At 43.8% G+C, this 18,536-nt stretch overlaps 1 protein-coding gene and 1 non-coding gene across 5 annotated transcripts in view; both read left to right on the plus strand.

Annotated features, from left to right (window-relative positions):
* The window catches only part of safb (scaffold attachment factor B), a 102,384-nt gene extending 95,506 nt beyond the window's left edge, over positions 1-6,878 (plus strand). For 2 of the 4 annotated variants that reach the window (XM_038777310.1, XM_038777313.1), the window contains 3 exons: positions 303-418; positions 3,642-3,708; positions 6,491-6,878. In XM_038777310.1, coding sequence (XP_038633238.1) covers positions 303-418; positions 3,642-3,708; positions 6,491-6,650 — 343 coding nt within the window. In that variant the 3' untranslated portion in view covers positions 6,651-6,878. Of the gene's footprint in view, positions 1-302; positions 419-3,641; positions 3,709-4,984; positions 5,049-6,490 lie in introns of all 4 variants that reach the window. The other 2 variants (XM_038777311.1, XM_038777312.1) reach the window with 2 other exon arrangements.
* Positions 2,532-2,670, plus strand: LOC119953805. Its single transcript, XR_005458117.1, has one exon. It is a non-coding gene; the product is annotated as a small nucleolar RNA SNORA42/SNORA80 family (small nucleolar RNA).
* Positions 6,879-18,536: the final 11,658 nt, after the last annotated feature.

An 18,536-nucleotide genomic window follows, 5' to 3' on the forward strand; every position in this document is an offset into this window, starting at 1 on the left:
CACAGGAGCAAAGAACGGTAGCCGGTTGGAAATTTGTTGGGTGAATGTGAGCTCGGTAGTCTCACGAAGGGGCTTAGCTTGGAGTTAACAGTGACAGGGATGAAGAACTACCAAGTACAGAGGGCAGGAGTTAAGGGTAAAGCAGCTAATGCAGTACCTGAGTGAATCTAACTTATAGAGAGTAAAACTAGGAGTAATTTAGTGGCCACAGAAATTACATTGAACCTTCCTGCCCCATGGAAAACATCTAGATGTTAGCTCATTGGCTCAGTATATTGTAAGTGTTACTTTTGTTTGTACAGAGATGGTAGGGATTGGAACAATGACCATGGACGGAAGGTAGAAGGCCACCCTGAACGCTCTTGGCAGAGTACCCTGGAAGCAGGAATTATGGGAAGAGATCCTGATCGTTGGCAAGGTAAACTTTTAGAACTTGTAATTTTTTTTTAAAAAGGTTCCATTCTTGATTGATGAGCCTGGTTATTCTTAAGCTGTTATCAAGATCATTTTACCTTTAGTTATTTCCAAAAGCTTTTCACAACACTTCGATATCACTGATAACCAATAATTGCAAGGTGCTGGCATATCATTTTACACTTCTGGCAGTTAATTCAGGTAATATGAGCTATGCATTGTTTATTTTATGAATTAATGTGCAGGAAGAATAAATCTTAGTCAGCTCTGTGTTAGCTCGTACGTTATGTACTTAACTGGAGTCCAGCTTTGCAACTTCCATCAAAACTTAAATTTGTGCACCTGACAGTCTATTAGGAATGGCTTGTTGCTTTCGAATTACAAGTTTTCTAATCTTGATCCGATAATTAAACCCGTTCGCTTTAGCAAATTTTGTGTATGGTGCATGTTCCAACTTCAAATATTCCAATAGTGAAGGAATCATTAAAAAAATTATGTGTATGGGAATCAAAAGGAAAATCTACTTGCTGACTCACACATCGCCCCAATTTTCTGTGATGCCCGACAACCTGCGTGGGAGTTTTTTTTTTTGAAAGTACCATTAACATGCAGTGTACATTACAGACTAGCCATGGCTCAATTGGTATACTTTTTGTTCTGGGTTCATGTCCAGGACTTGACATAAAATTCAAAGTTGTCATTCCAGTGCCAGACTGAAGGATTGCAGCAATATTGATGGCCTTTTGGATGAGAAATTAAACTATGGTCCTGTCTGCTATGTCAAGTGCGTATAAACAATCCCCTGGCACTATTTTGTAGAAATGCAGGGGAGTTCTCCCCAATGTTCTGCCAATAGTTATTCCTCAAATCAACGACACAACCAGATTATCCGGCCATAATCACTTTGTTGTTTGTGAAAGCTTGCAGAGTTAAATTGGCAACTGTGTTTTCTACATTACAACACCACAGAACAATTTCATTGACGTAAAGTGCTTTGAGACACCTGGTGGTTGTGAAAAGCACCATATAAATGCACGTTCCTTTGTTTTTCCCAAGTCCTGACCATTGCTTAAGTTAGACTCCAGCTTATTATGGAGAAATTGGGAAAACATATTGGGCAGGAATCTCCATGCCAGAATCGCGCCTGGTGCGGAGGCGGAGAATAGCCGTTCACGCCGGTAATCATTCCGCGGACCTGCCAGTCTCTCGCGCAGTCAACGAGGCGCCGGTCGGGGGCTGTTGGAAGAGGGCCCCGCAGCGATTCTCCGCGATTGAGTTCCCACTGGTGTGGTTCACATCTGGTACCACCACATGGCCGTGGTGGCTGTCTTGCTGGGGGGTGGGGGGAATATGACTCCCGGGGGGGGGGGGGGGCTCAGCGGTGGCCAGGCCTCCAACAGGTGGGCCATCGCGATCTGGGGAGGTGAGGTTACCTTCCTTAGCTTGGGCCCGCTGTGTGGGTCCGCCATGTCGGTAGTGCCCACGCCGAAGTGGGCCGCGTGGTCTGGACAGCATGGCCCCGCCGGCAGCCAGAGCTGTGGGACACGCGCTGGGGCCCTGCTAGCCCCCTGGAAAACGGGGAATCACCCCGGACTTTCAAGGAATAAAGTCCAAAGTGATCTCGCCCGTTTTCCGACAGGCGTGGGGATTTAGTCCCCAAAAGGGAGAATCCGGCCAATTATGTCTGTGGGACTAAATTGTTGAGTGTCAGCAAGGACTGGTGAAATGTTGGAATTAAAGAGCAGTCATGATTGTCTCACTGTGGGATCACTCTTTGAATTTGGGTAGCACAAGTGGGATAGCACTGTGGCTTGACAGCGCCAGGGTACCAGGTTCGATTCCCTGCTGGGCCACTGTCTGCAGAGTCTGCACGTTCTCCGCGTGTCTGCGTGGGTTTCCTCCGGGTGCTCCGGTTTCCTCCCACAGTCCAAAGACGTGCAGGTTAGGTGGATTGGGCATGATAAATTGCCCTTAGTGACCAAAAAGGTTAGATGGGGTTATTGGGTTATGGGGATAGGGTGGAAGTGAGGGCTTAAGTGGGTGGGTGCAGACTCGATGGGCCAAATGGCCTCCTTCTGCACTGTATGTTCTTAAAAAAATTTTTAAAAATACCATTTGCATGGCTATGGATTTATGGTGGGATCCATCCCGTGGTCTCTTCATAGTGTACTCCATGCAAAATCAAATCACTGTCCCAAACCATTGACTGGCCTGAATCATCCATAGGCCTGCTTCACTGATGTGGGCAGCACAAAGAATAATCGGTTATTTTGTTTGAAGGTGTGTTCTGTATATTTAGTATGTTCTATCAGGTCCTCACTATTGATGGTTGCTGTAATGTCGAAATTTCTCAATTTTGATATTCCCAAATTTAATTCCCAATTTAAATTTTTTAAATCTTTCATATTTGCTACATGCACAAACTATTTGACTATTTCAACTATATAACTAACATTTTATTGGAGGTTATATTGGGAATTTCCTTTGAGGGTTTTTAGTCTAACTGAAGATGGTACCACAATTTATTCCTCAGCACAAACTTAGATTTTAAATGAGAGGCACTTCCTCATTATGGGCAGACTCATTAAAAAAATACAGTCATCTAATCCTTTCAAGTTTGACATTTGCAGTGAATACAGTCTATTTATGTGTTGCAAATTTCCAGAATCCATAGCATTTTCTAATGTTAGTGTGCCTAACTAAAAACATTTCAAATCCCTATTTATTAGTAAAGTGGTGCTTTTATCTGTGGGAAATATCGAACTATTATTAAAAAGCTATCAATAATTTTAATTGATCTAGTACCTGTTACATTCCCAGGACACGCCACAGTGTTTTATACCCATGGAGTTAATTTTGAAGTGCAGTCATTGATATTTAGGCAAATATGGTAACCAATTCCACACAAGAAGTGTTCAGAAGAATCTTAGGACAACACTGGGAGACCTCTCTGCTCTGTTGTGGAGATGCCGGTGTTGGATTGGGGTGGGCACAGTAAGAAGTCTTAGAACACCCGGTTAAAGTCCCAACAGGTTTATTTGGAATCGCTAGCTTTTGGAGCGCAGCTCCTTCATCGGGTGATCACTTCATGTGCTCTGAAAGCTAGTGAAAGATGGAGGAATGCATTTAGTAAAGTTTTTGTTGTATTAACATGCACGGTTTTTAATAAAAAATAATCAGTCATAATTTTTTTTTGTGGGGAATAACCTAATATTCTGCTTTTGTAGGAGCAGATAGGGGCGTACCTGCCCAGACTGGGCAAGGCCATATCATACAACGAGGAGGAATTCCTGGGTAAGAAGAGGCATGCTGTAATTATTGGCTCTGCATCTGTTGGCTGTTGCTGAATCCTGCTGAGCACAAATATAATTAAACAATATTTGATCAGGAGTTCTGGGTACCTTTCCTAGAATTGTTGGCAATTTAATCACTGGGGTCTTGGTTTGGAACCAATCCAGTTTAATGGGATAGAAGTGATCATTCTTGCTGGTCAACAATGAGTTTTGGGAAGTTCCTTGTGTGGGCCTGCTGCACAAAACTCTCATGTGTCAGGCTTATGCCTGTGCTGGAAGGTTTGTTGATGAAGCTAAGATTGATTGATAGGCACCCATTGAAGGTGAAACTAGGTTATTTTGAACCAATGCTGGAAGCAAGAAATAGAGCAATTCCATTCTCTAGAATGGACATGTAGTTACCAAAAACTTTAAAATTGTATTTGTAAACTGGAATTTGCGCTGCTATTCCATCTTTCTGAACTTAACTGGACCTTATGCAGCAGAATATTACATTACACTGTCGGATGTAGCCTAATGGTTATCATCGATTATTATATCTCAAAATTAGTTAACATTTTTCATAGCTTCTTAATAGAAGCCTCTGGCAAAAATTCTGTTTATTCATACCTATAAAGCAAATGATTTCATTTAAGTTGACTTTCTCGAACTCCTTAATCAGATACTGTCGGCACTTGTATGTATGTCCATTACTATAAAGCTTTCTTTTGTCTTTTCTACGATCTTGTTCACAATGCGAACTGTATGTGTCTGGTTTCCAAAAATTAGCTGCCGTTTTGATTCAGACCAAGTAAAAAAACATTTTCATTATGACTTTTAAAAAAACCTGTGAAGTGTTGATTAGCACAGTTCTATGGTCTGTAATACATCCAGTTTTTGTTAGGTACATTGTATTTACAGAAAAAATACTTTGAAGGACTTTGTTTTCTACACAGTATCATTTTTCTGGGGAAATGTTTATTGACACTGAACGGCGATTTAAAGTCACTAATTATATCTTTTCATTTTTCTGCTTAGCACTTTTCATACAAAACAAATTTTAGAAACAAGAATCTTGGGTTAATTTTCCATTTTTTATTTTTTTAAATACATATTCATTCGGTTACATTTAACTTCTGCTTGAATGGTTTCAGCAGCTGTCTATGGATGAATAGGTAAAACCTATATCCTGCAACTGAAGATAAAGTTTATTTTATAAAGAAATAAATAAAAATTGAATTATTTGATCGTGGCTACTTTTGTGAAAAGGTTGATCCCAATCCTTCTCATTTTACCAGAGCAACTGAGTTCATTTGGCATTCTCGGAGCAGCTTATGACTGATGTAAATATGCAGAATGGAGGTCAGTATAGTCTTCATTGCTGCTGACATTAGTGAATGAAGTCAATGCTATTATCCATTCTATTTTGCTCCATTTACTGAGAAACAATTGACCAACCACTCAAATGTACTCATTACAAAAATATCTGCATAGAAAAAGTAATTAAGAGATCATATGGTCAAGAATAATTATATTTGTGCTTGTCAAGTTTCAGTTAACAGAATTTTAAAACTGGTTTAAAATGGATCAGGTTGGGCGGCGTGGTGGTGCAGTGATTAGCACTGCTGCCTCACATCGCTGAGGACCTGGCTTTTATCCCGGCCCCGTGTCACTGCATGTGGAGTTTGCCCATTCTCCCCATGTCTGCGTGGGTCTCTTCTTCTCCCCCTCCCCCTCTCTCCACACACAACCCAAAGATGTGCAGGGTAGGTAAATTGGCCATGTTAATTTGCCCCTTCATTGGGAAAAAAATGGGTACTCTAAATTTATTATTTAAAACCGATCAGGTTAGTGCGGCACGGTGGCGCAGTGACACTGTTGCCTCACAGTGCCACAGACTCGGGTTCACTGTCCATGTCTGCGTGGGTCTCACATGGATTGGCCATGCTAAATTGCCCCTTAGTTGGAAAAAAAGAGACCACACTTAAAATTTATTTTTTAAAAGGATCAGGTTTAGAGCAGGCAATTCTGAGAGAGTATATATTGATTTAGATATAAGGCTAGAAGGGATGCTATTCAATTAGAAGATGTTGATGTGGGAACATGGTTAATCATTTTGGGGAATAAAGGAAGCTGCATTGAACATTTATAAGATTGTATGATGCCTGGTATGGGGAAAATACACACAGGAGAGACCATGAAAATCAGAACTGCTTTTGTTAGAATAGAATGATTTAAAATAAATGCTTGTGAAAGAAACAGATTGTTTCTAATGTGTGGTGGGTCTAGGATGTGGATATAAGGTTTAAAGTAAGAAATGCGAGGTTATACTGGAGTTAGTAATTGAAATGCTTTTGCCAACTTAATAAATTGGTTGAAAGCAAGGGAAATAAAAGGCAATGGAAAGGTCATCTGAATGGTAAAACACCGCCGCAAACTGATTCATGAATTCTTTACATGCCTGGGGCTCAGGTTTTCTGTGAGGGAATATTTCCCCAGAGTAATTTTATGGCATTGAAAAATGTCAGTTTTTAACCTGTTAATTTAAGTGCTGGTGAGATTTCATCCTTATCTCTGTTATTCACCTGAAGTGTAAAAATGTTTTAATATGATGTCTGCCCACATGGACCAGTAATATGAATATTGATTGTCTTGTCCTATCATCGGATGTTCTGACCATTGATATCTGATTTTTGTTAGGGCTCATAGCACTATTCTGTGGATCCACTTGTGATGTGTGCATATTCGTTTCTTGGCATGTCCATCGATATCACTGAATTGAGACAAATATCCTTTTTCCACAGGCATGGAGGATTTGTACAAGACGGGAACCAGGGGGGTAGTGGTCAACCAATGAACTGCAGTGCCCAGATGATTGCAGGCAGCAGCATACAAGGATTGGGCAGCTTCGGTGAACAAATACAGATACTGTCTAATGATCCCCGCTTCCAGCATCGCTACTAGCTCTTATTTCTTATCAACTGATTTTAATGTAAAGGAAATCTTTAATAGTGGTGCGTAGTGCTAATCACAGTACCATGTTCTTGTGTATTTTTGTTTACTGCCTCTGAAACCAGAATTGTTTTGGAATTAATGATCATTTCATGGTTACTTTATTGTTAAAGTACTTGTATTGAGCCTAGACTCTGAAGGAGTCACTTCAATTTTCCATAAATAAAAGTAAAAATATAAGTTTGCGTGTCTGAACTTAATTTTAAGATTAGATGCAAATTTGGGGACTCTCTTTGTGATGGTGTGACTGCCCATGATGTTTTCTAATATGATTTAATGTCCGCAAGCATTTTGAGTTTTGGTTATTAAAAGGAATGGCTTATAGTGCACTTTTCTAGTCTTTTCCATCTCTTCAGGTCCTTCAGTAACAACTTCTTGAATATATTTTGAAAATGATTTGGAGATGCAGAAATATGCTGCATGTTCTACATAACACTGCATTTAATTACCCCTTGCACCCTGTGTTCATATGCCTCCCTTAATATTACAACTATCTTTCTAATTTAGAATTTCATCCCCTGGTATTTTAACTCTTCAGAGAAGAGTTGCTGATTCATTTTTCCCCCAACTCTCCTTCCACTGGATTTCTTAGGGTGAGGTCTTCATCCTGCCTCACTAAGTTAGTGATGTTGAATCTTCATTGACTTCCTAACTCTTGGCAGTAGATATTATGTTCAAGTAAGTGACCGGATAACACACAATTCACTAAGTAGGGGTCCAGAAGTTCCTTGTAAGCCACAGTGCAGATCTCTTTTTATTCTTTTGTTCATCCTTGAACGCAAAAAGACATTTTTGGGCAGAAAAATGGCAAACAATTCAATCCTAAGAAGTGTGGTAATGCATTTGCTAGGATGGGGGAGGGGGAGAACAAAGCTACGGGAATACACGATAAATGAGAAACTTGGAGTGGTTGTTCACAGATCATTAAGTAGCAGGGCAGGTAGGAAAGTGGCCAGAAAGGCATGTGGGACACTTTATTGGTTGAGACCCAGAGTATTAAGAGCAGGAGGTTATTCTAGAACTGTATAAAACATGAACCAAGGATCCTGGAAAAATCCAGCAGATCTGCCAGCATCTATTAGGAGAGAAACAGTTAATGTTTTGAGTCCATTGACTCTTAAAGTCGATGGACCCAAGGACCTATTTCTGTTAGCAGAGGGGTCAATAACCACAGGACATGGATTTAAAGTAATTGATAGAAGAATTTGAGTAATTTATTCACCCCAAACTCTGCCTGAAAGAATGATAGAGATGGAAACACTCATCTGAATATTGGGTGTCATAATCTACGGGGATATGGACCCTGTAGAAGCTGGAAAGTTGGATTAGGTTGATTAGCTCTCCTTCGGCAGCATAGGCAGTAAAGCCAAATGGCCCCTAAACAAAGCCTTTAAATGTTTTTGTGTAGTGACAGTCAATAAACTGGCAGAGCGGTGGCCTGTAAGCAGCCCAGGCAGATGATGGGACTTGCAGTAAGTTGGGTTTTAATGTATAACTGAGGCAGCCAAAGAAGGATGTTATGATTTGGATGTACCTTGCTGTGGGATTTTCAGATTACTCCAGTCAAATGAAAATAGAACTGAAATGAAAATGTAAAATACTTGGGTCAGGCAACATCTGTGCAGGGGAGAAATAAATAACGTTTCAGGTGCAAACTGGATAAAGTCCCAAATGTTAACGGATTTTCTACAAGTAGAGTTTGGAAGAAGAGTGGGCGTTAAAGTGGCGAATGGAAGTTAACACCAAGAAGTGTGAGGTCATGCATTTAGGGAGGTAAAACTGTTCTAGGGAGTACACAATAAATGGGAATATACTAAGAGGAGTAGATGAAGTAAGAGAGATTGGCATAGAATTACACACGTTCCTAAAGACAGCAGTTCAAGTAGACACGGTTGTAAAGAAAGCATATGGAATGCTCTCCTTCATTGGCAGGGGTCTAGAATATAAAAGTAAGGATATAGCGTTGAAATTGTATGAAACTGGTGAGGCCTCAACTGGAGTATTTGCTGTTCTGGTCACATTACAGGAAGGATGTAATTTCTCTGGAGAGGTTTACAAGAATGTTGCCAGGGCTAGAAATGTAGCTACGAGGAGAGATTGGATAGGTTGGGATTATTTTCCTTGGAACAAACGCCTGAGGGGTGATTGAGGTGTACAAAACTGAGGGGACAGGATAACATTGTTTTCCTTGGAGAATTCTAGAACCGGGGACATAGATTCAAGATAAGTGTGTAGCCACCTGGGGTGGCCACTTCCCGATTCCAAAATGGAGACCCGCAAAGAATACGGAAAATTGGCCAGGCACAGGAAAACAAGCAGGTGCAAGGTTTCCTGTGTATTAAGACTTGCAGAACCCAGACAGAACCGAAACCAATAGCCATCTACATACTAATGAGCAATCCCCAGGAACAATTAGAAACATTGAAGCAATCGGGACCAAGACAGACTCCCCGGCGCCAGTGGGAGCCAGGCCAACGGACGCATAGGGCCCGCCCAACGATCAGTTCTGTAAAAAGTTCTGTCCGTCTGATTACTAAAGTTTTTTTTTTTTGTTTTTTTCAGTAGTTGGGAAGTTAGTTCAGTGGGAATGGAGGCTAGGGCAGTTGAATGTTCATCCTGCAGAATGTGGGAGGTAAGGGTCACCTCGAGTGTCCCTGCTGGCTACATCTGCGGGAAGTGCACCTGTTGGTCGTTCTGGGTGAGTGTGCTTAACACTCAATTTGGCTCTGTTTCTTTACTTAGCTCTGGAGTCGCCAGGTGTCAAGACACCGTCACAAGGTCAAGGTGAAGTTCAAAGCAATAAAACCATACACCAATTAGTAAGTCCAAACAACTGAGTTTATTATAATACAATTATAATAACTACCCATGCACACGCTAAAAGGATTAAACTTATTTCTACCGCTAAATAAACTAATACTTATCTCGAAGGAACTGCTGGGTCAGGGAACAAGGCCTCTTGCTCTGCTCTGGTCTGCAGACTTCAGGTTGGTGTAAGTTAAATGGGGTCAGGAGTGCCTATCTCTGGTAGCGATCATTGTGAGGCACTTAATTGTTGGCGGCTGCTGTCCAAACCCCCTCCTCTCTCTCGTTCAAGATCATCTTGGCAAAAGCTGGTCGAGGTGCTGGTCCACGGAGGAGTGTTGGTCAAAGAGAGAAAAGGGCTGGAGGGCTGGATCAGAAGACTGAACCATGTGTGGGACCTGTCTTTTATAGGTCCCAGGGGATCCGTGCCCCTTTGGGTGGACTCCCTTACCTGCTTGGAATCGATTGGGTCTCTTCCCAATCGATTATGTTTGAATCCCCCAATAATGGGGCAGTTCCTCGGTCACTGGGGCGGTTCTTGGGACTTATTATTTTGGGCTTCTCTGGCACCGAAAGGTCTGGCCTTCCATTCAATGTATCGATCTGTGTTTAACTTGTTTCCATTGTATCTGGGGATCGCCCGGTATCGCCTCATTAGTATGTTAACTTTTCTTTTCACAGTGCTGTCTGGTTTCTGCAGCAGTCAAAACTGGTTTCTGCAGCAATCCAAATATACAAGCACTTTGCAAGCTGCTTGCTTTACAACATGTCCATTTTCCTTGCAATCTTCCATTTTGTGTTGGGCAGTGGCCACCCCAGGTGGCTACGCACCCAACTCCAGCTCCTCGAGAACCGCATTAGGGAACTAGAGCTGGAGATGGATGAACTTCGGATCATTCAGGAAGCGGAGGGGGTTATTGAGACGAGTTATAGGGAGGTAGTCACACCTCAGGTAAAAGAAGAAGGTAGATGGGTTACCGTCAGGGGAACGAGAGGGAACCGGCAGGCAGTGCAGGGATCCCCTGTGGTCGTTCCCCTCAATAACAAGTATACCGTTTTGGATACTGTTGGAGGGAGAGGGGGGGGGGACTTACCAGGGGTAAGCAATGGGGCACGGGTCTCTGGCACAGAGACTGTCCCTGTTGCTCAGAAGGGAAGGGAGAAGAGGAACAGAGCACTTGTCATTGGGGACTCCATAGTTAGAGGAACAGACAGGAGGTTCTGTGGGAACGAAAGAGACTCACAGCTGGTATGTTGCCTCCCAAGTGCCATGGTTCGTGATGTCTCTGATCGTGTTTTTGGGATCCTTAAGGGGGAGCAGCCCCAAGTCGTGGTCCACATAGGTACCAATGACATAGTTAGGAAGAGAGATGGGGATTTGAGACAGAAATTCAGAGAGCTAGGGTGGAAGCTGAGAGCTAGAACAAACAGAGTTGTTATCTCTGGGTTATTACCCGTGCCACGTGCTAGCGAAGTGAGAAATAAGGAGAGAGGAGTTGAACACGTGGCTACAGGGATGGTGCAGGAAGGAGGGTTTTGGTTTCCTGGATAATTGGGGCTCATTCTGGGGTAGGTGGGACCTCTACAAACAGGATGGCCTTCACCTAAACCAGAGGGGTACCAATATCCTGGGGGGGGGGGGGGAGATTTGCTAGTGCTCTTCGGGGGGGTTTAAACTAATTCAGCAGGGGGATGGGAACCTAAATTGTAGTCCCAGTGTACAGGATGTTGAGAGTAATGAGGTCAGGGATAGGGTTAAAAGTTCGAAAGAGGGCATCGGCAAGCAAGACACTGGTTTGAAGTGTGTCTACTTCAACGCCAGGAGCATCCGGAATAAGGTGGGTGAGCTTGCAGCATGGGTTGGTACCTGGGATTTCGATGTTGTGGCGATCTCGGAGACATGGGTAGAGCAGGGACAGGAATGGTTTTTACAGGTTCCAGGATTTAGAACATAAGAACATAAGAACTAGGAGCAGGAGTAGGCCATCTGGCCCCTCGAGCCTGCTCCGCCATTCAATTAGATCATGGCTGACCTTTTGTGGACTCAGCTCCACTTTCCGGCCCGAACACCATAACCCTTAATCCCTTTATTCTTCAAAAAACTATCTATCTTTACCTTAAAAACATGTAATGAAGGAGCCTCAACTGCTTCACTGGGCAAGGAATTCCATAGATTCACAACCCTTTGGGTGAAGAAGTTCCTCCTAAACTCAGTTCTAAATCTACTTCCCCTTATTTTGAGGCTATGCCCCCTAGTTCTGCTGTCACCTGCCAGTGGAAACAACCTGCCCGCATCTATCCTATCTATTCCCTTCATAATTTTAAATGTTTCTATAAGATCCCCCCTCATCCTTCTAAATTCCAACGAGTACAGTCCCAGTCTACTCAACCTCTCCTCATAATCCAACCCCTTCAGGTCTGGGATTAACCTAGTGAATCTCCTCTGCACACCCTCCAGCGCCAGTACGTCCTTTCTCAAGTAAGGAGACCAAAACTGAACACAATACTCCAGGTGTGGCCGCACTAACACCTTATACAATTGCAACATAACCTCCCTAGTCTTAAACTCCATCCCTCTAGCAATGAAGGACAAAATTCCATTTGCCTTCTTAATCACCTGTTGCACTTGTAAACCAACCTTCTGTGACTCATGCACTAGCACACCCAAGTCTCTCTGAACAGCGGCATGCTTTAATATTTTATCGTTTAAATAATAATCCCGTTTTCTGTTATTCCTACCAAAATGGATAACCTCACATTTGTCAACATTGTATTCCATCTGCCAGACCCGAGCCCATTCACTTAACCTATCCAAATCCCTCTGCAGACTTCCAGTATCCTCTGCACTTTTCGCTTTACCACTCATCTTAGTGTCATCTGCAAACTTGGACACATTGCCCTTGGTCCCCAACTCCAAATCATCAATGTAAATTGTGAACAATTGTGGGCCCAACACGGATCCCTGAGGGACACCACTAGCTACTGATTGCCAACCAGAGAAACACCCATTTATCCCAACTCTTTGCTTTCTATTAATTAACCAATCCTCTATCCATGCTACTACTTTACCCTTAATGCCATGCATCTTTATCTTATGCAGCAACCTTTTGTGTGGCACCTTGTCAAAGGCTTTCTGGAAATCCAGATATACCACATCCATCGGCTCCCCGTTATCTACTGCACTGGTAATGTCCTCAAAAAATTCCACTAAATTAGTTAGGCACGACCTGCCTTTTACGAACCCATGCTGCGTCTGCCCAATGGGACAATTTCTATCCAGATGCCTCGCAATTTCTTCCTTGATGATAGATTCCAGCATCTTCCCTATTACCGAAGTTAAACTCACTGGCCTATAATTTCCTGCTTTCTGCCTACCTCCTTTTTTAAACAGTGGCGTCACGTTTGCTAATTTCCAATCCACCGGGACCAGAGTCTAGTGAATTTCGGTAAATTATCACTACAGTAGTCCCCCGTTATACCGCGCTCCGCAATACCGCGGTTCGCGATATACCGCGGGGGGGCTTATGGACCCCAACTGTCAGTTGTGTCAATTTCAGCGGCCAGCTGATTGTTTCAGTGAGAGAGCAGCTTCCCTCTCCGGATCAAAGTGAGCCGGCCGCTGAAATTGACACTGCCCGCTGCTCTCTCCCTCCAATCCAACTTTTAAGTTTTAATGTTTCTGATTGGAGGGAGAGAGCAGCCGGTAGTGTCAATTTCAGCGGCCGGCTCACTTTGATCCGGAGAGGGAAGCTGCTCTCTCACTGAAGCAATCAGCCGGCCGCTGAAATTGACACTGCCCGCTGCTCTCTCCCTCCAATCAGTACCCCAGCAGCCACGGCCTGTACCTCAGCAGCCACGGCCTGTACCTCAGCAGCCACGGCCTGTACCTCAGCAGCCACGGCCTGTACCCCAGCAGCCACGGCCTGCACCTCAGCAGCCACGGCCTGTACCTCAGCAGCCACGGCCTGCACCCCAGCAGCCACGGCCTGCACCTCAGCAGCCACGGCCTGTACCTCAGCAGCCACGGCCTGTACCCCAGGAGCCACAGCCTGTACCCCAGCAGCCACAGCCTGAACCCCAGCTACAGAGGGGAGGGGCGATGTGAGACCATGCTGGTCTTGCAGAGGCCCGTATGACCTCCTCCTGTGTTCTCTGCTCTCTCCCTCCAATCAGCCGGCAGTGTCAATTTCAGCGGCCAGCTCACTTTGATCCGGAGAGGGAAGCTGCTCTCTCACTGAAACAATCAGCCGGCCGCTGAAATTGACACTGCCCGCTGCTCTCTCCCTCCAATCAGAAACATTAAAACTTAAAAGTTGGATTGGAGGGAGAGAGCAGCCGGCAGTGTCAATTTCAGCGGCCGGCTGATTGTTTCAGTGAGAGAGCAGCTTCCCTCTCCGGATCAAAGTGAGCCGGCCGCTGAAATTGACACTGTTTTAATTAGATCCACGATGGGGGTTTTAAATTTATTTAAAAATCTATGCTAGCGCTTCCCATTGTGAGTCTACGGGGGTCTGACCTCACCCCCGCCCCCCGTAGACTCTCAATGGGAAGCGCTAGCATAGATTTTTAAATACATTTAAAACCCCCATCGTGGATATCCGCGGTTCGGTTGCAACGCGGGTGGCTGTCTTGGACCCCAACACCCGCGTTATAAAGGGGGACTACTGTAGTGCATCTGCAATTTCCCTAGCCATCTCTTTTAGCACTCTGGGATGCATTCCATCAGGGCCAGGAGACTTGTCTACCTTTAGCCCCATTAGCTTGCCCATCACTCACTCCTTAGTGATAACAATCCTCTCAAGATCCTCACCTGTCATAGCCTAATTTCTATCAGTCGCTGGCATGTTATTTGTGTCTTCCACTGTGAAGACCGACCCAAAAAACCTGTTCAGTTCCTCAGCCATTTCCTCATTTCCCATTATTAAAACTCCCTTCTCATCCTCTAAAGGACCAATATTTACCTTAGCCACTCTTTTTTGTCTTATATATTTGTAAAAACTTTTACTGTCTGTTTTTATATTCTGAGCAAGTTTACTCTCATACTCTATCTTACTCTTTATAGCTTTTTTAGTAGCTTTCTGTTGCCCCCTAAAGATTTCCCAGTCCTCTAATCTCCCAGCAATCTTTGCCACTTTATATGCTTTTTCCTTCAATTTGATACTCTCCCTTATTTCCTTAGATATCCGCGGTCGATTTTCCCTCTTTCTTCCGTCCTTCCTTTTTGTTGGTATAAACCTTTGCTGAGCACTGTGAAAAATCGCTTGGAAGGTTCTCCACTGTTCCTCAACTGTTCCACCATAAAGTCTTAGCTCCCAGTCTACCTTAGCTAGTTCTTCTCTCATCCCCTTGTAATCTCCTTTGTTTAAACACAAAACACTAGTATTTGATTTTACTTTCTCACCCTCCATCTGTATTTTAAATTCCACCATATTGTGATCGCTCCTTCCGAGAGGATCCCTAACTATAAGATCATGAATCAATCCTGTCTCATTACACAGGACAAGATCTAGGACCGCTTGTTCCTTCGTAGGTTCCATTACATACTGTTCTAGGAAACTATCGCGGATACATTCTATAAACTCCTCCTCACGGTTGCCTTGACCGACCTGGTTAAACCAATCGACATGTAGATTAAAATCCCCCATGATAACTGCTGTACCATTTCTACATGCATCAGTTATTTCTTTGTTTATTGCCTGCCCCACCATCTCGTTACTATTTGGTGGCCGATAGACTACTCCTATCAGTGACTTTTTCGCCTTACTATTCCTGATTTCCACCCAAATGGATTCAACCTTATCCTCCATAGCACCGATGTCATCCCTTACTATTGCCCGGATGTCATCCTTAAATAACAGAGCAACACCACCTCCCTTACCATCCACTCTGTCCTTCCGAATAGTTTGATACCCTCGGATATTTAACTCCCAGTCGTGACCATCCTTTAACCATGTTTCAGTAATGGCCACTAAATCATAGTCATTTACGATGATTTGTGCCACCAACTCATTTACTTTATTCCGAATACTACGAGCATTCAGGTAAAGTACACTTATGTTGGTTTTTTTACCTCTGTTTTGAATCTTAACATCTCCAGTTTTATTCCTTTTGTTATTACTGGGCCTATTCACTGTGCTCCCCTCAGTCACATGTTTCTGTAAGAACAGAGAAGATGGTAAAAGAGGGGGGTGGGGGGGGTGGCATTGTTAATCAAGGAAAGTATTACGGCGGCAGAAAGGACGTTTGAGGACTCGTCGACTGAGGTAGTATGGGCCGAGGTTAGGAACAGGAGAGGAGAGGTCACCCTGTTGGGAGTTGTCTATAGACCTCCGAATAGTTCCAGAGATGTAGAGGAAAGGATAGCAAAGATGATTCTCGACAGGAGCGAAAGTAACAGGGTAGTTGTTATGGGGGAACTTTAACTTTCCAAGTATTGACTGGAAATACTATAGTTCGAGTACTATAGATGAGTCAGTTTTTGTGCAGTGTGTGCAGGAGGGTTTTCTGACACAGTATGTAGACAGGCCAACAAGGGTCGATGCCATATTGGATTTGGTACTGGGTAATGAACCCGGCCAGGTGTTAGATTTAGATGTAGGTGAGCACTTTGGTGATAGTGATCACAATTCGGTTATGTTTACTTTAGCGATGGGCAGGGATAGGTATATACCACAAGGCAAGAATTATAGCTGGGGGAAAGGCAATTATGATGCTATTCGGCAAGATTTAGGATGTATGGGATGGGGAAGGAAACTGCAGGGGATGGGTACAATCGAAATGTGGAGCTTATTCAAGGAACAGCTACTGCGTGTCCTTGATGAGTATGTACCTGTCAGGCAGGGATGAAGTGGTCGAGCAAGGGAACCGTGGTTTACTAAGGAAGTTGAAGCACTTGTCAAGAGGAAGAAGAAGGCTTATGTTAGGATGAGACATGAAGGCTCAGTTAGGGCACTTGAGAGTTACAAGTTAGCCAGGAAGGACTTAAAGGGAGAGTTAAGAGCGAGGAGAGGACACGAAAAGTCATTGGCGGATAGGATCAAGGAAAACCCTAAGGCTTTCTATAGGTATATCAGGAACAAAAGAATGACTGGAGTAAGATTAGGGCCAATCAAGGATAGTAGTGGAAAGTTGTGTGTGGAATCAGGGGAGATAGGGGAAGCGTTAAATGGATATTTTTGTCAGTGTTTACACTGGAGAAAGACAATGTTGTCGAGGAGGATACTCCGGTACAGTCGACCAGGCTAGATGGGATTGAGATTCACAAGGAGGTGTTGTTAGCAATTTTGGAAAGTGTAAAAATAGATAAATCCCCTGGGCCAGATGGGATTTATCCTAGGATTCTCTGGGAAGCCAGGGAGGAGATTGCAGAGCCTTTGTCCTTGATCTTTATGTCGTCTTTGTCGACAGGAATAGTGCCAGAAGACTGGAGGATAGCAAATGTTGTCCCCTTGTTCAAGAAGGTAATTACCTGGTAATTACCTGGCAAGTACTCTACATTCCTGTTACTCCTTCCAAAGTGAACCACCTCATACTTTTCCGCATTAAACTCCATCTGCCACCTCTCAGCCCAGCTCTGCAGCTTATCTATGTCCCTCTGTAACCTATAACATCCTTCAGCACTATCCACAACTCCTAACAACCCTGGTAATTAGAGACCTGTGAGCCTTACTTCAGTTGTGGGTAAAATGTTGGAAAAGGTTATAAGAGATAGGGTGTATAATCATCTTGAAAAGAACAAGTTGATTAGCGATAGTCAACACGGTTTTGTGAAGGGTAGGTCATGCCTCACAAACCTTATTGAGTTTTTTGAGAAGGTGACCAAACAGGTGGATGAGGGTAAAGCGGTTGATGTGGTGTATATGGATTTTAGTAAGGCGTTTGATAAGGTTCCCCACGGCAGGCTATTGCAGAAAATACGGAAGTATGGAATTGAAGGTGATTTAGCTGTTTGGATCAGTAATTGGCTAGCTGAAAGAAGACAGAGGGTGGTGGTTGATGGCAAATGTTCATCCTAGGGTTCAGTTACTAGTGGTGTACCGCAAGGATCTGTTTTGGGGCGCTGCTATTTGTCATTTTTATAAATGAGCTGGAAGAGGGTGTAGAAGGATGGGTTAGTAAATTTGCAGATGACACGAAGGTCGGTGGAGTTGTGGATAGTGCTGAAGGATGTTATAGGTTACAGAGGGACATAGATAAGCTGCAGAGCTGGGCTGAGAGGTGGCAGATGGAGTTTAATGCGGAAAAGTGTGAGGTGGTTCACTTTGGAAGGAGTAACAGGAATGTAGAGTACTTGGCCAATGGCAAGATTCTTGGTAGTGTAGATGAACAGAAAGATCTTGGCATCCATGTACATAAATCCCTGAAAGTTGCCACCCAGGTTAATAGGGCTGTTAAGAAGGCATATGGTGTGCTAGCCTTTATCAGTAGGGGGATTGAGTTTCGGAGCCACGAGGTCATGCTGCAGCTGTACATAACTCTGGTGCGGCCGCTCCTGGAGTACTGCGTGCAGTTCTGGTCACCACATTATAGGAAGGACGTGGAAGCTTTGGAAAGGGTTCAGAGGAGATTTACTTGGATGTTGCCTGGTATGGCGGGAAGGTCTTACGAGGAAAGGCTCAGGGACTTGAAGTTGTTTTCGTTAGAGAGAAGAAGGCTGAGAGGTGACTTAATAGAGACATACAAGATAGTCAGAGGGTTAGATAGGGTGGACAGTGAGAGTCTTTTTCCTCGGATGGGGATGACAAACACGAGGGGACACAGCTTTAAATTGAGAGGTGGTAGATATAGGACAGATGTCAGAGGCAGTTTCTTTACTCAGAGAGTAGTAGGGGCGTGGAACGCCCTGCCTGCAACAGTAGTAGACTCGCCAACTTTAAGGGCATTTAAGTGGTCACTGGATAGACATATGGATGAAAATGGAATAGTGTAGGTCAGATAGGCTTCAGATGGTTTCACAGGTCGGCGCAACATCGAGGGCCGAAGGGCCTGTACTGCGCTGTAATGTTCTATGTTCTATGATCAGGGAACAGCTCC

This window comes from Scyliorhinus canicula, chromosome 18, assembly GCF_902713615.1.
Source record: "Scyliorhinus canicula chromosome 18, sScyCan1.1, whole genome shotgun sequence".
NCBI classification, from domain to species: Eukaryota; Metazoa; Chordata; class Chondrichthyes; order Carcharhiniformes; family Scyliorhinidae; genus Scyliorhinus; species Scyliorhinus canicula.